The 24,646-nt window shown below is 35.9% G+C and overlaps 2 protein-coding genes across 8 annotated transcripts in view; both read right to left on the bottom strand.

The window, feature by feature from the left end:
• Positions 1-115: 115 nt before the first annotated feature.
• Positions 116-9,554, bottom strand: LOC101246585 (NADPH-dependent diflavin oxidoreductase 1). Of its 5 annotated transcripts, XM_069294529.1 has the most exons (13): positions 9,245-9,497; positions 9,093-9,170; positions 8,867-8,971; positions 6,980-7,071; positions 5,357-5,541; positions 4,766-4,860; positions 4,116-4,190; positions 3,924-4,034; positions 2,391-2,528; positions 2,053-2,172; positions 1,851-1,917; positions 1,153-1,369; positions 116-1,070 (listed from the first exon to the last, which is right to left on the bottom strand). In XM_069294529.1, the coding sequence occupies exons 10-13, from the start codon at positions 2,142-2,144 to the stop codon at positions 541-543; spliced, it is 906 nt and encodes a 301-aa protein (XP_069150630.1). In that variant the 5' UTR covers positions 2,145-2,172; positions 2,391-2,528; positions 3,924-4,034; positions 4,116-4,190; positions 4,766-4,860; positions 5,357-5,541; positions 6,980-7,071; positions 8,867-8,971; positions 9,093-9,170; positions 9,245-9,497; the 3' UTR covers positions 116-540. The 5 variants fall into 5 exon arrangements, with proteins under 5 accessions (XP_069150630.1, XP_004232370.1, XP_004232369.1 ...); XM_004232322.5 differs by lacking the exon at positions 1,851-1,917 and having other exon boundaries at positions 9,245-9,554; XM_004232321.5 differs by lacking the exon at positions 1,851-1,917 and having other exon boundaries at positions 4,766-4,914; positions 9,245-9,544.
• Positions 9,555-10,082: 528 nt separating this feature from the next.
• LOC101247084 (protein SWEETIE) overlaps positions 10,083-24,646 on the bottom strand; it is a 31,431-nt gene continuing 16,867 nt past the window's right edge. For all 3 annotated transcript variants that reach the window (XM_004232323.5, XM_010318036.3, XM_019212411.3), the window contains 22 exons: positions 23,926-23,975; positions 23,622-23,721; positions 23,459-23,515; positions 21,618-21,685; positions 20,962-21,055; positions 20,444-20,667; positions 18,989-19,133; positions 18,825-18,893; positions 17,137-17,190; positions 16,900-16,986; positions 16,689-16,817; positions 16,409-16,612; positions 15,805-16,260; positions 15,008-15,073; positions 14,557-14,654; positions 14,377-14,467; positions 14,116-14,251; positions 13,323-13,633; positions 13,120-13,254; positions 12,826-12,984; positions 12,622-12,747; positions 10,083-11,823 (listed from right to left, as the gene is read on the bottom strand). In XM_004232323.5, coding sequence (XP_004232371.1) covers positions 10,408-11,823; positions 12,622-12,747; positions 12,826-12,984; positions 13,120-13,254; positions 13,323-13,633; positions 14,116-14,251; positions 14,377-14,467; positions 14,557-14,654; positions 15,008-15,073; positions 15,805-16,260; positions 16,409-16,612; positions 16,689-16,817; positions 16,900-16,986; positions 17,137-17,190; positions 18,825-18,893; positions 18,989-19,133; positions 20,444-20,667; positions 20,962-21,055; positions 21,618-21,685; positions 23,459-23,515; positions 23,622-23,721; positions 23,926-23,975 — 4,275 coding nt within the window. In that variant the 3' untranslated portion in view covers positions 10,083-10,407. The remainder of the gene's footprint in view (positions 11,824-12,621; positions 12,748-12,825; positions 12,985-13,119; positions 13,255-13,322; positions 13,634-14,115; positions 14,252-14,376; positions 14,468-14,556; positions 14,655-15,007; positions 15,074-15,804; positions 16,261-16,408; positions 16,613-16,688; positions 16,818-16,899; positions 16,987-17,136; positions 17,191-18,824; positions 18,894-18,988; positions 19,134-20,443; positions 20,668-20,961; positions 21,056-21,617; positions 21,686-23,458; positions 23,516-23,621; positions 23,722-23,925; positions 23,976-24,646) is intronic.

Here is a 24,646-nt window from a genome sequence, read left to right as displayed (position 1 = left end):
TTAATCACTTCACCACACTTTGCTTTTAAATCTATCTTCAGAGAAAGTCTTTCAAGGTATATAAGCTTAATCAATCAGTAATATTGCCAAAATACGTTTAAATGTCATTCCATGCTAAAGAAATCAATCATGCTGCTTGAAAACATAAATATACTTCTGAAGGTCCAACCTTGTTTTTTATCTGTTTATTTTGGGATTACATAATGAGAAATGCTACATCTCAATGATCCTCAACCTCAGATGAATTCAATTCTCAAAAGTCAAAACATAAATACTATTTTCCCAACACAAATGTCGCACTATAATAGCAATTAGGGAGTTCTCTGGATTTACAGCTCCAATTGTACTTTTTTCTGACAAGCAGACAAAAGTCCTCTCCAAATGAGATAGAACCCCTATCCTAGGCAATGATCAAGCGGTTCTTTCTTCTGAAACACTCTGTTCTCTCGATAAAACCAGCTTTTTTTGCTGAAAAGGGCACAGATTTTTGGCTCTTCATCCCAAAGTTTTTAGGTGAAGATGGAAAAATACAAGCAGCGGTTAAGACCATGCTTCGACATGATACTTGCCTGCCTTTTCCAATGCCCTAAGCCACTTCACTGCAGCTTCCTTTGGAACCCCGCCTTCTTTAGATACAATTTCTTCAAATGCCAACAGCACATCAGAAGGCATTTTATCGGCAGAGCCTGCAACATACACAGCTGCCCCTTCGGTTAATAGATTCCATATCTTAAAGCTTTCTTCTCTCATTTTATGCTGCACATAAACCTTCTGTTGCTGGTCTCTGGAGAAGGCAGCCAAAAAACCGCCACCTTTTTCTTCAGAAAGGACTCCACCCTTTTGTGAATGCAACAACCAAAAATCTCGGTATAAGAAGTCATTTTCTTCATTTCTACAACCAAAGAAGAAAAGAATGGGAGCAGTAGGACCGGATTGACTCTGAAGGGCTCTTTCCTCCACAAATCCACGAAAAGGTGCACACCCTGTGCCAGGTCCAATTAGAATAAGAGGAAGTGAAGGTGGAGGGGAAGGAAGAGAACCTTTTTGAAACCATGCCGGTATGAGGACACCTGTTTGACATAACCCAAAAACCATCATCAAAGAGTTACAAGAGGTAAAGGAATTAGGAATAAATTACTCCAATAACCATACTTTTCTGAGGATCAAGTTCAGCTAACCATGACGAGCAAAGACCCGTGCGCTTCCTCTTATAAGGTGTTGTCCACGATACCACACTAACAGTTAAATGCACTTGGTTTGGATGAGCTGAGTGAGAAGAAGAGATGGAAAAAGCCCTAGTTTTTAGTGGAGGTACCAACTGAACCAACCATTCAAAAGGCATCTGAACGGATGGAAAATCATCCAATACCTGCAATACAATATGGAAAATAGAAAAATATCAAACAGTAAGAAAATGAGGCATTATCAGCAGAAACATTTTTAAAATTTACTTCCAAATCAAAAAATTATCTCCTGTGAATCGATAAGTTAACCACACATGGGCATTTTTAAAAATAAAGGTGGGTCAGCTTGCATGAGAAGGCATTATTATTTAGGAGGATCATTCTAGAGGAGAAAGATCGAGCGTCTACATGTTTTCCAAAACAAAAACGCGGAGTCTCTTAGCTTTTTGTCCCATACTTCAACTTAAAATAGTGTTGGTTACCTAACTAACATATCAAGCTTTCATTGCTCGCAAGTAAAGGGAGTAGTGGAAGATGTGCTGATTTCCAGATTTCACATTTAGAGTCTGACTGATTTTACTAGACCAAATAAAAACTCGAGCTATTTTCTAATTTGACAATCAGATGCTGTAATGTGCATGTATGACAGGGTTAACGTTGGCTAACCAGTTTCGCTTCCAAAAGAACTGGGCCAACTTCTTGCTTCTTAGTATGTCTTCTTAAACTATAGTACCTATACATTCCATGAAACAAAAATCTACCATAAGAGAAACCATATTATTGAAGAACCCAACAGTAGGGGAAATGTCAATGACCACTCCAAGGCAACTTCATTAATCTATACAAAGAGTGGAAATATTTTCATTACCTCCAGTACAGTTCTTCGTTCCTTCTGATTGTACTCATAAAGATCATCTCTTCCTTCTGGTGAGGCAAAGTATTGAAGCCTCTCCTTCTCATGTTCGGCAGTAGCAAAATAACTCATAACCTGAAGAAGTCAACGATCCGAATGGCTTATCAAATTACTACGATATGTGGTGATCATGCATAACATGCTATTCCCCAAGCAGCAAAAAACAGATGAACACAAGATGCATCAGTGAAGTCTAGGCACATACAAAGACAACAGCAGAAGATATTAATTAAACAATGTCATGGGATATACACATAAGAACAAATAAGAAATTCAGACATTCCATGTCTTACCTCAAAGAAATATCGTCTCGGGGAAGCTGATGCAACATCCATTGCCAGTTCCACAAAAGTTTTTAATCTTACAGGGACCTTCAATGTATTTCTCAAATCATAACTTTGTTCAATTTCTTTATTATCATTAGCCTGAACCTGGAAAAATGTTCATATAGTAATATCAGAATTGAAGAGTTCCTTTTTTTGAGTTTTAACTATTACTTTCGTAACAAAAATCCTATTAACTACCCCCGCCTCCCCAAATAAATAAATAAATATATAAAATATAGAAGAGTTCATACATTGATGATAATCTGCCTTTTCAATTGATAAATTGCTGACATTTTCAAACCCCTATCTCACCATAAAGAAGGAAGAAAAGAAAAGAGATGATAAATCTCAAATCCTCATCGTAGAACAGATTTATATACATGGTCTCATTAACTTCAACAACAACAACATATCCAGCGAAATCCCACAAGTGGGGTCGTCTAAGTAGGGTAGTGTGTACGCAAGCCTTACCTCGTGGAGGTAGAGACATGTTCTCATTAACTTATCCAAAGCAAAAGTTCAACTACTTCAATGCTTTTATTAACAAGACCTCAGGAATTTATCCTAGAAAATGAAGTGATCTAACCTATTTTTGTATATGATCCCCTCACAAGAAGTGCTAATACATTCCCCCTCATCACCCCCCCCCCCCCCCACAACCATCTTAACTCTCCTAGAAGGAGGTTTTGGTGGTGCCTCTATTTTTGACCTCTTCAACTTCGAAAAGTTTCCATCCTACTGTAGTTTTTGAAGTTAAATTTTATTAGCAAAAGTAGCACAAGAAGGGGACAGGTACTCATATGGAGCTTAGGAAGTGAAGTAAAGTAGCAGTCATATACAATCTTCATATAAACCCCCTAAAGCTAAAATACTTGGACAGTGTATTTTAGTCTATGAACAGCTGCCGACTCATCTTCAAACACCTAAAACCCCTTCCTTCCTTCCCACCCAGCCCACAGAATACATGCTGGCACAGTGATCCACAGAATAAACTGTTATTTATTCTGTTTTAAGAAAGTTCAGAATAGGACCCCTCAGTGGTACTAATGCATTTTCACTTTAATTGTATCTCTTTAATTAATTGAAGTTTGAACTCCTTATTTTTGGTCTTTCTAATATGGTAAACTGCAGTCCACAAATGCGCTACTCAGGAGCCCAGTAGTGGTCCTTTCTCACTTGCTCCCTTGATTAATTAAATCCCAAATTAGAGGTTCAGGGTCTTTACCACAAGGTAATGCTCCCTGGTCTACCATATCCCAAATCCTTTGCAATACTTGTATGCTTTTCCTTTGAGTTGCACTTAACATTTCCAAATACTTACAATCCATGTGATAATAGATCCATATTAACATAGGTAAATCATGCAAATCACAGTCCATAAAAATTACACAATAAACACCTTCACAGATGCATGAATACAAAATAATGTCTAGGAGGAAGATTTGAAGGAGTAGGGTCCTAGAGACAGCAAGAGAGTCAAGAAAGTAGACAAGTACATACTCGGATATATGATGTAGGGTTCAAATTACAGCGGTTTATGAAAGCATCTACAGCTGCAGCATCTTGGCCAGGGAGAATATGAAGAACATCACCAACCTCGTACTGAATACTCTGAGATCACAAAGGAAATCATCAAAAGGATCATATGAGGTGAAAGGAGTAAAAGAGAGATTAGAATGTACCAGCACTTACAGATGAAACAGCTTCAAATTCAAAATGGCGGACATCTTTCCCAGAGCCAGCCTTACTTAATGGATCATTTTTAACCTACATCAATAAGGTGAATAAAAAAAGAATATATCAATGCCTACATCACAACCATCACCTTTGAAGAGAGAGATATAGAGATAGATAGATACAGAGAGTTATATATTCAAACAAGTGTTGGCAACATCTTTTTAGTGGGTTTTTGGTGCCATATTTCTGCAATAAGGACTTCTCACAAGGAAAAACAGTGCATAGGTTAATGAAAAAAATAATATTCCTCAACTGAATGACACTAATTATGATATATTCAGGGATGATATCAATTATATGTCATTTCTGTTTGAGCTCAGAGATGCTCAGAATATATGCTACTCTTCTATAGAGACACTAACAATTTTTTACAATCACTTTTTCTAGGTAAAAATCACAAGTGAATCCACAACAAAAATCTCTGTTTCAGGAGCAGGAGCTATTCAACTTCCACATGCGACAGCTACAGTACATAGGTAAAAATCACAAGTGAATCCACAACAAAAATCTCAGTTTCAGGAGCAGGATCTATTCAACTTCCACATGCGACAGCTACAGTGCATACATTGACACATATCTAAGAAATGTATATAGAGATCGTGTACCATTTTTAAGAAGCACTCGGGACTGTACTTTCCAGAAAGTTTTCCTGGCAGTATGAAGCGCGTGCTCTCAATCTGCATTTCGAGAAGCTTGACATCTGCAAATTCACAGGTTTTACCACCACTACTTGTTGAAAGACCACTACAGAAGCCTTTAGGCCAAAAAATCCATACAACAAATAAGAAACACTCCAGCTTATTCAGAAAAACAATTAGCAAAAGCACAAGAAACAATAATTAGATGCACTCATGCATCAAGATAATAGAAAGAAAATGATTTTCCAAAGCTCATTAGTGAGAAGATAACAAGTAAAAAATTACTGATAGTCCTGAAGGTGCAGAACAAACTACAAAAACTTATGTATGAGTTCTACTTATCAAAAAAACAGAAAAAGTATGTATGAGTTCTCTTTTGTATCATTAAAGGGTTTTTTTTATATACTTTTCTTATAGGGGATAATTTCTCCATAAATCCAGGCTTATATATGCTTTCATGCACTGAAATTTTATTGACTGTCAGCCAGAACTCTGAACCTACAATGACCTGAAGTTTAAAGCAGATGTTGATTCCTCAAGTAAAATTTAGCAAGTTACCTGGGATGGATGAAAAGTTTGAAGTCCCTTCAGCAACATCATGATAAGTAATCTGCACTTTAGGTTGATCCATCAAACTCATATTTGAAGTCATCAATTCTGGACCTTTAGGAAATAATTTCGGATCTTTTTGGTATAATGCTTTCCACAAGGTGGACATCCAAGGATCCAGAGCACCTTCATACCTGCAAAAGGAAATTTGATGCATCAATTCAACCTTTGAATAGAACAGCGGCTAAATAACAAGACATTCTTTAGGGCACCGATGATAACCAGATGAATGACATGATAGAGTGAACACACATAAGGTGATAGACAAAGAGCAGTTCCTAAAATTCTTTTTTATGATAACTGAGAAATCCGGTCTGTTCATCTTTGAAACTCAGTGGATAATGAGCCTCCCCTCTACCCTCTTCAACATCCCTGCCCCTCTAACCTGAAATTCTGCTAGAGTATTTGAAAAAAATTCAGAAGGAACGAAGAAAGAGGAGCACTCAACATAAGCAGGTGAGCAGCCTCTCCGAAGCAGTAAAGCCATTGTATTCCTAAAGTAAAGAAGCTACAGCACATGTAATCAACTTCAATCACCTAGAGAGCAAAAACTTCTGCATTCTTAAATTCCATTACCTACAAAACTAGGAAGACTCAAGATCCTAACATGCAAATTCTTTTAGATCTGTCTCCTGAAGAGTTAGATTGAAGAAGTTTAATGCCATTCAATCCCTGTGATTTAGTTGAATAAATATTTAATCGACAAATAATCATCCTGTATATCACATTCGATTCTCCTTCTTAACAATTGCGAAAGATAATGAAACAACACGCTTGTTTCAACAGAAGGAAACAGAAAGGTGCTTTTGATTATTTCAAAAAAATTATTTTTCACCCTTCGGAATGGCCCAGTATTTGAGCTTGGGACTTCCATGTTGGAGGTCTCAAGTTCGAAACCCCTTGCCAGCGAAAGCAAGAGGTTTGCCTTCTGGGTCGAGCTGGTGCGGGTTACCTCTCATATGTAGTTTGCGAGCTATTACATAAGAGCAGGGTTTTACCCTGTGCGCACCCAAAAAGGGTAACGGCTGCGCGTTCCCTTGTCGTCAAAAAAAAAAAAATTATTTTTCAGTTCAACAAGGTGCTTTGAAGATACTGTTAACTCAATCCAAATGATCAAGTTTAATTGCATTTTTTTTAATTGTTACTGATTTTGTTTTACTTTTGGTGCAAGGAATTCATAGATGAGGCTGAATCATCACTGTTAGCATTTATGGAATTGGAATTCCTACAGGAGTAGAAGGGAATACTTTTGCCTTCTGCTATACCTGTAAAGAATTGTTATCACCGTCTTAGGGAAGTACATTTTAATCCTTACATTCTCCACACAAAAGAGGCAAAAGAAGAGCAAAAAAAACAAAAGATGATGAAACAGCAGAAGAAAAGAACAAGCTAAACAGGATACGTGATGAAATTCAGACCCTATTTCATTATGAGTGGTTTCCTGATTCAACCAATCTACAACAAAACATGTGCATTATCAGTGCAGAAGGCCAGATCTTGATGCAGGAATCGCGCAGATGATCAGGCAAAATAAATCTACTATTCCTCTACAAGATTAAAAGTTAACAATACCCTGAAGGGTGCTGATCATCTCCCAGACCTCTTTCCACCACTGCTGTCGCACCAAGATCTGAAAGTCTTTTGTCAAGTTTCTTTGCAACGAACTGCAGCAATAAAATCCATACATCGCCACTCAAAGATGGAATACATAATTTCATAAAGCTAAGTTTTCTAGATTAAATATTTGCTAGGGCAACAAATCAGTTGACAAGCAATAAAGTCATCTAGAAACACAAAGCACAGATATTGACCGAATCACTACCTGTCTTTGTTATAAAGGGAATGAATATATCTTATGGAAAGACAAAGTTGAAAAGTAATTTCAATAACATATCTGATGAGCCTAAAACACCATAAGACAGGCCAGATTATACTCCCTTCGTCCGGTATTGTTTTTCATGTTGCGCTTTTTGAAAGTCAACTTGACTAATTTTCAAAGTTGAATTAGATCACATTAATTTGATATTTTAAACAAAAAAATTAGATATTCTAAAACTACATGAAAAGTACTATAACTTGCAATTTTTTGCATATTAATATGATTGAAAAAATACATCTTAAAATGTTAGTTAAAGTTTTTATAGTTTGACCCTAAAAATAGAAACCATGACAAACAATACCGGACTGAGGGAGTATTTCAGAAAAAGCGAAAAAGCTGGAGGAGTAAAAAGAGTTGCAAAAAGAAAAGTAGGAAGATTAAACCTTAAGGGTTTTCTTTCTGCTATTACCATTTCTCCTCAGAGTACCATTCTCTTTCCACAGTTCTGGGGCTGTTCTGTCAGTACAGTTGACGTCTCCTAATATCATGTTTTCTTTTTCTTTTTCCCCAATTCCCCCTTTTGTCAACATAAACTAGTGGTGCACAGTTAAATAAGAACTGTCAAGAAGGATATTCATTCTTAGAAGAAACAATGACACCTCTAAGTGTCTTAAAGCACATTAAAGTTCTTGCATATCTGACGATAGGCTTCCTTTGTCGCAAGGGTGATCAAGAGTGATATCCATATTTCCCTCCGGTATGTTTTTTTTTGGTTAACTATGAAAATTTCTAGATTTTCCTGTTTTGATGATTTGCTGGTTGGACTTGATGATATTCCTTGTTATGATGAATTTTGATGTTCGAAATACACGTGTGGGCTTAAATCCCAAGTGGGGGATAATTACCTATTTCCATAAGGTCTTTATATGATTATATGTAGCCATGGTTTTCTTTGAATGTTATGAAGGTGAGTAGACCTTGTTAGAATCGACCTAGTTGTATGGAGATGTCTCTTGAAAGCATATTCTTGTTGTATGCATGGGCATTGCAAATATTTAAAGGATGTAGATAGAAGATTACATACCCCTGTTCCTCCTATGTAGCAACAATGAAAGCATGTTAAAACATAAAAGCCTAGTCAATCTCTGACGAATCATTTTTGCGACTTCTCTGTTCCATACAGTGCTTTACCACTTTCTTCCATTATATTAGTTATGGATTTCAGCTGTTTGAAATGAATATATTGCTGGTGACAGTTCGTAATTTGGTGAAGGATTAAGATAGTAGTCATCAACCATTTCGCTGTTATAAATATTAGAATTAAATTATTCACCTTACATTAGTGCATAAAATTTGAACTCTTGTTAAGTCACAAAAGCTAATGACATTGGTCCTAGTCATAATCTTGTATTCTTTAAGAGAATGGTATAACTGCATATTGATTACATGATTCATTAAGAACCCATATCTGGACTTTGTGCTATGGGATACCTATCAAATTGAAATTATAGACATCAAGATTCTCTGGGCGAACTGAACCAGTCCAAATCTTCAAATCAGAATGAGTTGCTTTTGGAAAATCTTAAGCTAAAATAGCAGATAAACAATGAAAAGTAGTATTAGGTAGAGCGAGTGTGTACATTATATTTCTGGTAGCCTGAATCACCCAAACCAAACACAGCATAGTTGACTCTACTAAGCCAGGTCTGGGTAAGATTCCTTTGCAAGAGAAACTTCCAAAACACCTACAAGAAAAGGCAAGAAAAGAAAAAAAAAAAAAAGAAAAAAAATAACAATTATGTAAGTGTTACACCTACAAGAAAGACCAAGGAACTTATAAACATACAAGAAGGATAACAAACAAACCTTAATCGAGTCTGGGTTTTCCCCTTGACCTGTAGTTGAGACCACAAAGATCACAATTTCTTGGTCCGGTAGAGAACTCTAACAAAAAGAATGAAAAACTAATTAGACGTGTAATTGTTTCTGAAGCAATGAGAAGAGGAAAGGAGAATTACAGGGTCAAAATCATCAACAGAGAGCAACAAGACGGGGCATCCTCTACGCTCAGCTTCACGGCCAAGACGCTCAGCGGCGTCTATAGCATTACCAGTCTCAGATGCATATAAAATTAATAGCTTCTTTGGCTTCTCCTCCATCACCATTGATCAGTTACTGCAGTTGAAGGGTCTTTTGGAATTCAACAAGATACTAACGGAACGATAGTCGTAGTCTTTACGGGCGCTGCGCCGTCATATGCTCCGAGGAGCTATTGAATATTGGAAACCCCTTTTGTTTTTAATTTAATCATTGAACCCGCTTTAAACCGAATGAAACCTGGTCTATGTGAAATTTAAAAATTAAATTATTACTAAAAAAAGGAAATGAGTTTTTTTTTTTTTTTAAATAAACTAAAAAGCAAATAGGACATTCTTTTTTGAAATTGAGGGAATAATAATTTGTTGCTTTAATTTATTTTTACTTTATAAAATTCATTTAATTTTCTTTTCCGTGTCATATAATTTTTAAACGTTTTTTTTATTACGTCATAAACAATTATAGAAAAACACCATGTCAAAAATACTAACGCTGATTAATTTCCAAAAGAGCCACTGAAAGAAATTGGGTTTTCATTCAACTCCTAACCGAATAATGGTGTGTGCTGTTCTTACGTTTTTCAAAGTTTAAAGGCGAAATATCTAAGAAACAAAATGGCAATGAAGTAATAATTACGTCTTACGTTGATATTTTTTTTTAAAATTGCCTTAAACATAGAGGAAACAATCGTTGTGTTAAAAACATGGCTCTGTCAAATGACTTGATTGCATATGAAAATTTAATGATACATCTCTGATCTCTCTATCAAAAAATCATTAGCTGATACACAATATTAAGCACACTGCAGTACATTCATGGAGAAGAATATCTTTACAATTAAAAAACCTAAACGTCACGCAGCACTAAAATAGTTCTTCTAGGTTCAATAAATATTGCCAAACATTGTCAACAATTATACTAACTTTACATAAACCTTTGTGGAGACCTCTCCTGATTTTGGTGTCCCTGTATTTTAAACTTCAATATACAGCCTACTGGACCATTATAAGCTTCAACTGTTTCCTGCTAATCATTTTGGGTCAAAAGAGGCACTAGACTTTTGTAGGCAATTTTAACGTGGTCATCATTTTTCGTCTTCGTCACCTTCTAAATTTTTAGGAGACTGCTTGGCCAATTCTATATTACAACGCTGGTCTTTGTTCTCTGCATTTCTCTCTTTATGGTGATCAAGTGTAGTTTGTTCAAAATCTTTAGGTAACCGCTCAGACAAATCTGTATCGGAACATAGGTCTTCATTTTCTGTTTTTCTTTCCTCATGGTAATCCTTGGGGGAGGCCGGGTCTTTCATATCCTTCTCCGCATGCTGATCCTTGACCGAGGTTATATCTCTCATATCCTTATCCTCATGGTGATCATCAAGTGTAGTTTGTTCCAACTTTTTAGGAGACTGCTCAGACAAATCTATATTAGAACATTGATCTTCCTCATCTGTTTTTCTCTCCTCATGGTGATTCTTCAGCGAAGTTGTGTCTTTCAAATCCTTCTCCTCATGGTGATCCTCGAGTGAGGTTGTGTCTTTCAAATCCTTCTCCTCATGGTGATCCTCGAGTGAGGTTGTGTCTTTCAAATCCTTCCCTTCTTGGTGATCCTTGATTGAGGTGGTGTCTCTCATTTCCTCATCCTCATGGTGATCATCAAGTGTAGTTTGTTCTTTCATGTCTTCATTGCGGTCATCAAGTGGCATGCTTTGTATTTCAGAAGGTTGAAGATTAGGCAAAGTACCTTTATTTGTTTCACTAGATTCCTCTCTACTTCTCTGATGATCCTCATAAAAGGAACCATGTGCTTTTACATCTTCAGCATGTTCCCCCACTTCAGAAGACAAATTGCCGCCTGTTCTCTTTTGGACCTGCAGGTTTTCACATGTTTCAGGGCCTTCTCCTACCTCAGACTGAGAATCAGGCAAGATCACATCACTGTGGCGTAACACTGCTCTATCCTTCTCCATGTGGTGAGCATCAGATAACTTGTCATCACAGAAGCCATCTTTGGAACCATTAAGATCCTGTGTCTGGTTGCTGCTATCTGCATTGCCTGACAGAGTCTCATCATCACTAGCCATTTGATTTTTAGCAGTAATTTCTCCTACCTCATCCTCAGGTATTGAAATAGTTTCTCCCTTCAAGCCACCATCTGAAATTGTATCAGTAGTTTCTTCTACCTCATCCTGTGGTACAGAAATGGATTCTCCCTTAAAACCACCATCTGAAATTGTGTTTTCAATTGAGCGAGAATCTTGGAACTCAGTTTTAGTATGATCAACTTCATCAGTAGAAGGAAAAGACTGAAAAGTATCCCAATCGTCTTCTTCCTCTTCCTCGGAATTGTCCTCCACCTCTTCACTGCAAGGAGCTGAAACAATAATTTCCTCTTTTCTATTTTCCTCTATTTTAGCAGGCAGTTTGATAATAAAAGATGGTCCAGTGGAATTGACTTGTTTCTGGTTCTGGTCTTGCATCACAGAAGCACGTATTATATCCTGCAAGCATAACATTCATTACTATGAATAGCCTATTGGTTTCTGCTAACCAAAACTGTATTAACTCATATTGAGCCACTCAATACATGCATAAAACTATAAAATCCTTTAAAGCCATAGTTTACTGCCAGACTTTAGTGTTAAGAGAGGAAAATATCTCCAGCTAAAACCTTAATGCCAGATTTCGCAGTCAAAATCCCGAAAGAAAGGAAAGGGCTGGTGGACCCTGCATAAGAGAAGCACTCCCTTGTGACAATCTCTGTGCTACTACTGTTTTGAAACATCAGAAATTTTTTGATGCGCTTTCAAATATAACTGTATTCCAATCAAGTTCCAAATTCATTTAAGACAACAAATTAAACAATGATCAGAATTTTGTCCACCCAAAAAGAAACTAACCACAATATCATTTAATTAATACTAAAACAAGTTATGAAAGTAATACTCTCCCCTTTTCAAAAAGAATGTTCTAGTTTGACTTTGAACGAAGTTTAAGAAAGGAAAAAGAGACTTTTAAATCTTGTGGTTCTAAATTAATGTTATGTCAAATTTACTAAATTGACCTTTAATTTTGTGGTCTTAAACATGCCACTTTGAAAGTTCAAGTTAAAGTGCTGCTAAAAAAGAAAATGGGTCATTCTTTTTGAAACATATTAAAAAGGAAATGAGGTCTTTTTTTTTAAACGGAGGGAGTCCAAGGTTCTTAACCTCTACAGTTACCTTTACGTGTCAATGTTACACTATCAGAAGAACTTGAGAGCATCAAGAAAGACCACATATTTATAATAAAGTTATAACCTGCAATTGTTGTCTTCTGATCATTGGCATTGTCAGTAAAACCTCCTTGATACAAGCAGATGAGTCAGGGAGTTGAGCCAGTTGTGTAACCAATTTTATAGCTGTGATCTTTAAATCACGTGCTTCCTACAATGTAAACAAGAACAATCAGCCAGTGAAGAAGGCATTAAAACCTTCAAACATAAGTTTTATATATAGCAGAACCTGAGAAGAATTCTCTGACGTTGTAAAAAGGAGAACAGCTTCCAAAAACAGATTCATTAGGCATTTCTGACACTCATTAGTTCTTGAGAGTGTCTGGAGAAGCATTGAAACCTTCAAACACTCCCCAGCAATAGCCACCACTTCCCTGCTCATAGGTGTCTGCCATCCAATAGAAAAGTATCAGGTTATGCAAGAAAGCGAAATTCAAATCTATTGTCCACCCCAGCCCCTGGCGCCAAATACAAGAATTTAACTTTTACACGTGGAAAATACATAAAACTGAACTTTGTCTACCTTAAAGAGTTTCTGGATTACAGATCCAAGGTCTTCAACAAGTTCCCCAACAAAGAATATGAAGAATGAGTAAGACTCCGAATTGATTTTCCTTGTTAGCACACCTTTCAGTATTTGCAACCCAATTGCTTGGACCTGCAGTAGACAAATTATGTTCGCTAACCAGTGAACAAAAAGTATCATTTGAAACAAGATCTGCTTACCTGAATGTCAGGATCAGTAAGAGCACTCCTGAAGCACCGGGTGGCATTGCATATCATGGCATAAAATACTGGCTTACATCCTTGGTTTTCTTTGAGAAGTTGAATTTCAAAAGCTAATTTAGCAAATGAAGTAGTCTGTTCAAGAGAGAGAGCAAGCTTCAACAGCAGCAGTTTATGCAAGTTGGACCTCTTATTCTCAAGCTGATGAATTCCTTTAGTGCAATTCTCAGCCAAAATAACACTCGTAGTCAGACAAGTTCTTGTTATTGTCATCAAATAACCAATGCTGTCATTTCCAAGTTCAGAGATATCTGTATTTAAAGCAAATAACCATCACTCAAGTACGATAAATAAGTTATTGTGGACTACTTCAAGATTGGAAATTAATAAATGGAAAACTGCACTCTCTCTAGATTATGGAGCTCACAATCTGGCTCAAGAATATTTTTTTTTTCATGTTTCCAAGAATTTCCAGATTTGAAGGATCTCTAGTTTGGAGCCTAATTTCCATTAACTGACAAATTATTTAATGCTGGATTGACAAGAACCAGAATAGAGTGAAATGGATAGAGGAGTTGTATAGCCGACCCTGACCAATTTGAGATCAAGGCATATTTGATTGATTTTTTCATGGGAAAAGAAACACACATTAAATAAACTGACTCCATGCATTGGGGAAAGAGTTTATTTTGAGTACTAGACTGAACAAGATGCTAATTAAAACAAGCTCTAAAGCTTTCTTTGCAGCCTAATAATCTAAAGAGGAAGGACCTGAATTATGAGAATTGCTTACCAGTAACATATGTTTTCATTACAGAAGTTAGACACTGGACAAAATCATGAACTCTTGAAAGAGAAATTTCGGTTGAAGCCCTTTCAATGCACTTGTAACCAACCAAAAGAAAAGCCAAAATTGATTTCAAACCCATCTGCATGAAAACCATAGAAAAATGATTAATTATCAAGAGATAAAAAATTGAGACGTGGAAGCAGTAGAAGCTTAAAAGTATTTACTAGAGACCACAAGGAACCCTCTGTAAAACATGACACGCACCTTTGGCTCATATTGTTTTAAAAGTGTTGGTGCTGTGGTAAGTAAGGCAGAAACAGTATCGTCCCAGCTTAAATGGTATTGAGAAGTTGCACTGACAAAAAGAAAGCAAGTTAGTTCAAAATTACTTTTTGTTACTGTTCATGAATAAGGTAATTTGACTTCATTGAAAAGAAGTGGTACCTTGAGAAGGATTTAAAAAGAAGCGCCAAATAAAGTTCTGATACTAAATACACAAAACTTTCAGTCTTTAGGAAATCCAACGGACATTTCTGCGCAATCTATCAAACAAACCGAAAGAAATAAGAAGTTAAAAAGACAGATCTTTATGGGGCTCTTATGCACATATAAATAAGCAGTTGAAATAAGTGCCTGCATCTACTATAAGAAAATACATCCAAGTCAAACCATAAAAGAACTTTGCAATTAAGTCCTTTAGATTACACAAAAGAATATTTAAAATAACAACCAAAAGGCCGTAGATGAAAGGAAATCATACGCAATGCAGAAAGTTAAAGGCAACAAACATAAAACCAGGGTGCATATTAATTTCATTTAAATTGATGGAGAAACCCTTCATTAACTACATCTTGAATGTAATAGCATGATCATGACATGAAATGGGATGTTTTACCTGTGATAAAATAGAGATAGCAAAATTGTCCCACGTATCTTCAACAAAAATGGAGAAAAAGCAAACCTGCATCCAATTAAATTTTGAGCTTTGATTAAACTTCGCGAAAGGCACATCAAATGAGAATATCTAACCTAACACTTCCTACACCATCCCAGTGAAGAAACCAAAATGTTAATCCACCGATTTGCCTGCTCCTTTTTCACTAGAATAATAATTTAGCACTTCCCTAAGATTCTCCCACCCACCCACCCATCCATCCAAAGAACTGCATCAGAAAAGATAAGAAGGAAATGAAGTAGGATTTTGGGATACTAGAAGAATGGGTAACTTCCCTAATCTACTGTGCGAAATGCATACTCTAGCTTCATAAAATGGGTAACAGGAACTCCAAAATCATAGCTCTGGTGACTCCATATTACCATGTAACTAATTGGTTATAGCTTTCATTACTCATTACCAAGTAAGCAATTTGCACAAACCCACAAATAAAACACATGTCAGAAAATTTCAAGATTCAATCGCTAAAACTAGCATTTTAAGCTTGATGATAATCAAGGTTCAGAATTAGAATGTCAAAAGCTGAAGAATGACAACATTGCTATTCTCTAAGAAGGAATAAATTGATCATTGGCAATATCTATGTAAGGTTTTGCATAGTTGATTACTTATATGATGTCTACAGAACCTTAAAATGCACACCCAAGAAATATAACATCCATAATGTGAATCAGACAGAACAAACAAACAAACTACATTAGAGCGAGTTAGCATGAAGAACAAGACACTGAAAGTACCTGCAGCACTTCTTGACAGGAATCCATAGTGAGAAATCCTGCACTAAAGAATCTCTCCGCTAACAGGACTTGAAACACAGGCAGAGCAACTTCGCACAACTCCAAAGCAATTGACTTTACTTCATCACTAACACAGCGACCACTTAATATGGTATTGACAGAGCCAATATGCAGCCTAGATTCATCAAGAACCGAATCTTGCCCCTGAAATAGAAGAAGAAGAGCAAAGCCCCACAAAAATTGAAATTCTTCTGAACCCAACTCAACCATGTTATAACCCGAAATTAAGTCTGTAATAGACTGTTCTTCAGTTTCTGAGGATCCTTTTATGTAAGTGTTCAAAGGAACTGCATCTAATGCCACCGCTTGCACGATCAGTGGCCAAGCTTCTTCCAGACATGCCATCAACTTTGTTGATACTAGTGTAGACTGAATCCCATCAAGAAATGGTTTCCACTGCATGTAGTGCATATAGGAACATGGAAAAGAAATTGCCAGAATTAGAAGAGAGAGAGAAAGAAAGAGCAACTACTTTAAGGGCCATTTGGACATGCGATATGAAATCAATTATAAAAGACAAACATAAACCGAACTATGAGCTCACATTTTCTTTAGGAAATGATTGAGTCCTAATATAGCTGTAGTCCTTCAGAAGACAGAGCCAGTAAATTCCAAGAATTTTTGAACTCTCAGAGAAAAGAGGCAATAAAGCTAAATATTCATCAGTAATCTCCTTTTGTTGATTTTTCAAGAATGCAAAGGTGTAACATTTCAGAGAGGCATGTGCTGTAAGGAGTCTCACTTTGATCTGGAACATTTGATAAATATGTTAGAGAAAAGAGAAAACAGTTGTACGCAAATATTTTGGACGTGAAAGAACCAACCTTGCACGAGACCCATTCTGCAAAGGATGGATAGTAAAGGTCATTGAATTCATTTAGAGGACGTGAAATCAATGAAAATATCCGCTTTACAGCAAGTTGATCTCGACTAACAATTTTACATGTCAATATCTGCAATATTCACACATGATCCCGTTTAAACTTGCATCAATTAAATTACACCACTAGATGCATGTATCTAAGTATCAACAACCTTTGTGGCGAGCTGCAAGCCTGCTTCCAATAGGACAGGGCCAGAGGATGAGTCCAATGCAGTTCGAACTGCAGAAACCAATTGGGCCTGAATGGTAGTGATATAACTAGCTTAGTTGAGCTAATATCAGTAAGGATTTTGCGTCATTTTGAATTGTGCCGTTAAATTTAGTTATTTAAGATATTGAAGATAGTTGCTAAGCAGGATAAAACTAAAAAGAATGATCCAAGGACTTACCTGATACTGTTCCAGAAGAAGGTGACCAGGAAGCTCAGGGTCCAATGTTCCAAACTGAAATTTATAGTAACAGCACAAAGTTGATATGTGACAACAGATTGCAATTCAAATTTCTTTTAGAATCAAGTGTTTCATGAAAGAACCAAAAAAATAGAAGTATGTTATTTTATTTAGCCCCAAAAATCAGGTGCATAATGACTGGCTTCATCAACTCCAATGATCAATTCGTAGATGTTCGAATAAATCACTGTGAGTCCAGAATTAATTACATTTGGTGACAAGCTAGGAGCATATACAATATGTATGCTCCAACATGAAGACAAGCGTTAAGAACGTCAAAGAAGGAGGAGAGATGGAAGTTTGTCCAAACATGCATTTGGTGGACAATTTGGAAAGAGATGAACAATAGGAGCTTTCAGAATGTACAGAATAGCATTCAGAAGATAAGAATGAATTGCTTGGCTCATTTCTATTCTTGGTGTAAACAAGATATTTTAGCTAGACCAGAAGACGTCTTTGATGTACTAGGTTGTTTATAGGCATCAAATTCTGTAAGATGTAATACTTTTTTGAAGGGGTACTACACTTTTGCTTATAGTATACCTGTGGATATTTATAGACTAATGTTACCAGCCTAAAAGTAATGTTTATAATCCCTGTAATTGTATAATCAAGGATTAAGAGTTATTGTATTTTCCTTTTCCAGATCTCTTATAAAAAGTTAATTAAGGGGGTGTTTGGATTGGCTTTTTAAAAGTAGCTTATAAGTTAAAAGTTGAAAGTCATAAGTTCGTCATACCCAACTTTTGACATTTAACTTATTTTTGTACTTATTTGACCTAAATGTAAGTGCTTAAATGCACTTTGTCTTTCTGAAAACACCTCCAAAATTAAAAAAGAGCTTTGAAAGCCAAGAGCTACTTGAAATAAGCCAATTGATATACCTTCTTAGAGCCCGTTTGGATTGACTGAAAAAAGTACCCTATGTCCCAATTTATGTAACACTTTTCGTTTTTTCGAGAGTCAAACAATTTAAGTTTGACGGGGAATCTTCAATTTTTTTGAAATGAAATTTGTCTATTTGTAAACTACATAAAAAAAATATTATAAGTCACAATAGTTGATAATTTAAAATGTTTTAAAAATTTATGAAAAATTTATGGTCAAAGATAGACTTATTTGAATTTCGAAATCTGAAAAGTGCCACATAAAATGGAATGAGAGAGTAGGTTTTAAGTCAAAAAAATAAAATGTAGGGAGAGGGCTAACTTTTTTCAAGACATTTGAAACTTATTTTCAGTTATTTTTAACTTTGTCAAATACTCCCCAAGCTTATTTTAAGTTATTTTCATATTTGTCAAACACTTCATGACTTAAAAGTATGTTTGACCAAATTTTAAGTCAATACAAACACCTCTAAATCCTATCATGCTTGAGGAAATAATCAAGCGGGCATCTGATTTCTTTAAACTTAGGTGTTGTCCTGAATATTACTATAATTTGTTTAGCAATGGTCTATAAAATCTGAGCTATAGAGATAAAAAGGCATCACATTGTTGTAGTTCATATATATGGACTTACAAATGATAAAACTTGGACGCCAAACTTACAGTATTACCTAATAGATAATGCTACATCATTTGAAATGACCATAAGGGAAAAGTCTAACCGAATAACTGAATGAGTACCTTGTCAATAATTGTACTCAATAGAGTCACACCAACTGGCCGCATGTTCTCAAACTGAATTGTGCTGATCTGTAAGATGTAACAGGAGAGAACCAATTTATTTCCCACACCACAGCGGATTATTATAGCATAAGTGCAACAAGGGTTGACGTCAAGTATAGCACCTGATAAGCAAGGGAAACTAGTTCTTGCAATTGAAGAACCAGCCAGTCTCCAGAGCTCGATCCACTGGCAGGCTGCTGTCTAGCCAATGCTATATCAAAATGCACTGGATTCTTTCCAACTGCTGCAGGAAGATGACTCAAACACCTAAAATTCAGAGAAGATTATTCAGAAAGATACATAATGTCAGAGAATAACAAATAAAACAAATTTCTTAACAAGACAGTAGTTTGAAGATTAATGCGCATTAATATATAGGAAAAGATTCTCTCCAAGAGAGATAACAAAGCGAGAGCCAAAGAGAAGAACAAGTAGGGACTAGGGCAATATATTAAACTGGAACTAGGAGAGGATTCTATTTAACTGTAATTTTGAGAGCAGATAAGCTTGCGGATAAGGAGAACATTGTATGCAATTGCATCAATACACCAATCCAAGATCTTGATACACTCATTAAGTAAATGAGCAGAAGCAGTTCTGAAAGGCTAATTCGATGAAACACTTATTTGGTTAACTGAACTAGTTAACTACACTTATTCCTATTGCCTTTAACCTCATTTTGGTAGCAGCATAAAAATCTGGGGTATCAAGAGTTACAAGTCCAAACAGACTGCCTTTTTATTGTCAAACTCATAAAAGAAGTTGACATACAATATCACCTTTCTAGGGCTATTATTGCAGATTCTTGCTAGAAACCACCAAGACGAATACATATACATCTGGAGAGGGACTAACCAATGTGCAAATTTGAATGAAGGTCACAAAAATGAAGAAGAGCTGCTAGTTTGGGAAGATGCATTGAAGGATATGAAGTTTTTGCTCCTAGCAAATTTAAGCAATGTACCTTTTGAATGATTTCAGTTAAGTTCTTTCAAGTGTACCCAAAAAAAAATCATGTGCGCTACTTTTCCAAAAGAAAAGTAATAGCCATATATCCATCCAGACATGCAAGACAAAGGATGAGGTAATAACAAGGTACAGCAGGATGACATTAAAATTCGTGTAATCTTATCAAGGCGACAACAACTTCCATTGAAAAAAATACATTGAAGTGGGCACTGAACGTAAAGAACTTTAATACTATCTAACTAGCAACCTATAGTGGTAATATTGGACACCACAATAGCAGAAGATAGATGCCTTCAATATTCCATTTATTTCATTTCATCTGCTTCTTTGGCATTAATGATTTACTGTCTCTGTTCTTGGCATTTCATCGTCCTTTTGGAATTGTTTTATATTTGATCATGACAACTTTGTTGCCTGATTATGCGAGTTTGAATTGTGGGTTGCAGGGAACAAGGAAGATTGAGATGATGTCAGAAGAAAATGCTTACAAATGGCATACAGGATAGCTACAGTGCGAGAAAACTAAGAGGGGAGCATAAAACCAAAATTGCTCAGAGAGAGGGATAAGTGTAACATCAGTCACAATACATCAGGAAAGCAACACTCACTCTGCAGCAAAAACTCTTGTTCGATATCTGAGGTGCTTGTCCCTAGGAGGATAGACAATGGAGTGATTGTTTCCATAACCTTGAAAGTTTCGGTTTTGGGAGCTCGACACCATGTTCTCATCATCATCCCCAGTATTCAATCTAGTGTTACCATCCAGACCGCTTGAAGAATCATTTTGTGAACTGTCACTTGTGCTGATCACTCTTGAGGATGAAGAAAGAATCTACGCACAAACAAATAATTTAAGTGAAGCATTCTGATAAAGAACAAGAAAGGGGAAGCTTAACAAGCGATGTGACAGAAAACAAAAATGCTAGACAGGCAAGGTATAGATTGCACAGACCATAAATGCTTGACACAGACAAGCAGTCATATGATAACTGCTCTAACTTAATTTTAAAAAAGTAAAATGGTTTCATCTGATGACTGCACTCTTTTAATCTTTAGAATAGCTTAACTAGTTCTGGAAGATGCCAGCCAGATTGTGAATATCAGGGTGATACAGATAAAATATTACCATGTTGCGGCAAATTGATAGCCATTGTGATGGCTGTGATGGACATGACGCATAAAGCAATCTCATAACTGTTGTTCGTGCTAAGCTTCCAATCCTGCAAAAGTTCAAAGAATTCTAAGTAAGTGCAAGATTAGAACACAAAAATTTGAAAGCATCAACTAACAGGTAAATGGAAAAAGGTTAAGACAATTAAGCAAAAAGGTATAGCAAATAAAAAAACAAATGTAAATCTGTCCAGGTAGATTTGTATAGAGCACACAGACAGGCAAAGCTAGCAACAAAAAGAGAAATACAGCAAAAGCACTTTCATGGGGTAAAGACAGAAGATGCATGGTTATAAAAACTAGTCTAATTCAAATAGTTACTCCTTAATAACAGTTTATGATACTATCAATATTTTGGGAGTCAACTATTATTTCTTTGACTACAATTTTCTAAAAAATTACACCAGTAAAAAATTTGGAAGCTGGATATGTTGTCCTTGTATCTGAATCTATAACTCATATATCCTAAAAAAGAAAGCAATGCCAGATGCTAGACCTAAAAGTAATAAGCCAACCCAAACAAACAAAGAGAGAAGAAGCAATCACCAAATTAGAGAACAATCAAAGGGAGATAAGGTTTAGGACCAGCTTGTGTAGGTATAATAAACTTACTCAGCATCAGTTTCCTCATCCAGCATATGGAACAATGTATCTTCTATATGTTCATTCATAATGGACCCCTGCATATAATCAAGCACCTGTATTAAGATATAGTGCAAAGCAGACAAATCGGAACTAGGAACTGTAGGATTGAATTGAAAATAGATCTACTAAAATTTCTATATTTATTGTTTTCTTCATAAAGATCTCAAAAGCACAAATTATTTTTCTCATCTGAAGAGTGCATTCTTTGCAGTATGATTTTCACATGTTGTGTTTTCCATGTGGAAAGAATTATGGGAGCAGTGTTTTCTTGCCATTCGAATGTCGAACAATGAAGAAGTCATCAGAAGTACTCAACAAAGCCTCCCTAACAGGCACAGAAGGATTTCAACAAAAATTCAAAAGGTAGGAAGCATATTAACTTGGCTGATGATTTCAATGGGCTCTTCTAGATACAGGAATAGGTATGCGGAAATGACCAGGGAGAAGCAAGGAGGGGGCTGCCCTCAGATCCGAGGCAGGGAAAAAGTTTAAAGATTATGAGTTTGGAAGTGTGTGAGTGGGTGGGGGGTAGCGGAGGTTGTATTAGTAGAAAGAAGAGGAAGAAAGAAGGGCAGGTTGATGAGTTGATTTTTTTTTATCAGGTAAATATATTGGTAGAAACTTGGTCAAAATAGACGTATACAAGGGGTATACGAAAAGGTAAAGCATCTACAAAAAGATGTGATTTTTTACAAACATCCAATCATCTATACAACAGGGAACCCTCTGTGCGCACCAAAAGAAATTAAGGGAACAAAGACAGTCCTCAACTTGGAGAAACTCCACTCCACTCTCCTTCAAAAGCTCTGCTGTTTCTCTCTTTGGAATTGAGTTGATTGTATATAGACTAATCAGTTGAAATCTCTTATTGTTTACATGTCTTGAGGTAACTATTTATTTATTCACAGTCTTACTTGCTTTTGATAGGTCCTAGTAAAATAACACACTTGACTTAATTCCAGAAATGATCATGAATGAAAAAAAAAGACGAAGGAATGAAATAGCTCAGTGCAGCTGCATTGAAAGATTTCTGCAGCTGCGTAAGCAAAATAACACAAGTTCCAATGTTAGTGCAGCTGTGCTGCAAAAGTGTGAAGTTCTAAGGCTACGTCAAAACTACAGAATGACAATGAAACTGCACCAGAATATACCCAGAAGGTGCATAGAAGGCCAGCGCATATGTGCTAGTAACGGCCACACATGCACCATAGTTCAGCAGAAAAAGGTTTCTTCTGATTAAAATGTTCCTAATTCTGACGGATTCTTGGGGGGACTATTTAAGGACGCTAAGAGAATGCCAATGCATTCTTCCAGAGTCATATGCTGAGGAGAACGTAGAGGGTATCTCCAAAAGAGGAGATGGAAGTTTGAAGAAGATGATTAAACTTGTTAGATGCAAATGTTTTCATTCCTTTCACCTATTCTGGATTTAGTCAATGAATACTTGCAATCTCTTGCTGTTTATAGTTTCATAAATGGGATATATATTTTTAAATATGGCTTAAGGTATCTTCAAGTATTTAGATTTATAAAGAAGTATATTTTATTGCTTATACAACATTTTTCAGTTTAACATAGATTTTCACAGAGAAGTTGTGTTATAAGACTTTACACAATCAATTTGATTCATGAATAATAGCTTGTCTTGATTAGTATAAAGCAAGCTATTTAGTAAACAACAAAGAGGTTAAAAGCATAAAAACTGTTTTAGTTCTGTTCATACCCCTAATAACTTGCAAAACTAGCCTTAAGGCATCAAAATATCTAAAGCACAGGATGACACATACAGGTCACAGACAAGTACTTACTGGATCCTTTTCAATGAGATGTCTCAGAGTGGATAGAGCTAAACGTCGCAGTGTTGGCTGTTGAAAATGAAATTCAGATGCTTCAGTACTCAAAAGACTATCTAAGAAAGGAGTCGATCCCAGAACCACCCGCCCATTTTTTCCATGATAGAGAAAGCATTACCTGTCTTGAGGATAGAGTTGGGAGCAGTGTTTGCACATTATGATGCACAGTAACAGCTTGTGGTGCAAAAAGAACTAGCTGCTGAGTGAATCGAACATTCCTTCAAATTAACAAGTAAAATAAAATAAAATTCAAATACTCAAGAAAATCCATATGAATATTACAAAACAAGATGAAGCAGGTGTAGTCAAATGAACTTTCACGTGACCCTGAGACCTAAACCACACCGGCCTCAAAACCATTTCTTTTTATTTGGTTATAGATTCAAAAAGGGGACAAAATATATGGAAAAAAATGGCCATACTCATAAAGTGTTGCAGTCTCTTGCCGAGAGCTGACCTCTGCAATGACAGACTGAAGGAAAACACATGATTAGAATGAAACTGGAAAAGTAAATTAGAAATCTAGTAAACATAACAAGTACAAAAAAGATCTAGTGAACAAAAAAGCGATGCTACTACTGAAGTGAAAAAGCCACTTCAAAATATTGAAAGACGTATATGCTATAAACTCAGTAAGGAGTAGAAGATGCATTCCTTGCATGTGTTACCCATGGAAAATATTTTATACCTATTAGATAAATTGTTATGGATATCATGATAGTGATAGTGATCAGCGACATGAAAACACAGTTCCTAACCTTGTAATAAAAAACAAATTAAAGAGCTCTGTATGTTAAAAGAATGCATGATAATAGGTCATTTTGTCTAGTACTCCAACTTTTAGTAGATTTTCAATAACACAATGAAATATGCCAGAACATTACTGAAATTGTAAATATTGATTTCATAACAAATACTACATTATGAATCAGATATTTTTCTCCATTAAATTTGACTATGTATAGAGAAATTTCAGAAACATGATGAGTTTAACGAATGTCTGGAGACTTATGATGCAATTGTAACCACAATGTGATCCTTTCATTTATCAATGACATATACTTACTTGCACATATGAGACCATAAAAAGGTAGTATAGAAATGACGTATACGTTTCTTAATTCTAGAACCTTATTGATCTCA

The sequence above is a fragment of the Solanum lycopersicum genome, chromosome 2 (genome assembly GCF_036512215.1).
Source record: "Solanum lycopersicum chromosome 2, SLM_r2.1".
Classification (NCBI taxonomy): Eukaryota; Viridiplantae; Streptophyta; class Magnoliopsida; order Solanales; family Solanaceae; genus Solanum; species Solanum lycopersicum.
Note: the sequence above shows the minus strand (reverse complement) of the source record. Positions and strands in the feature narration are given on the sequence as shown.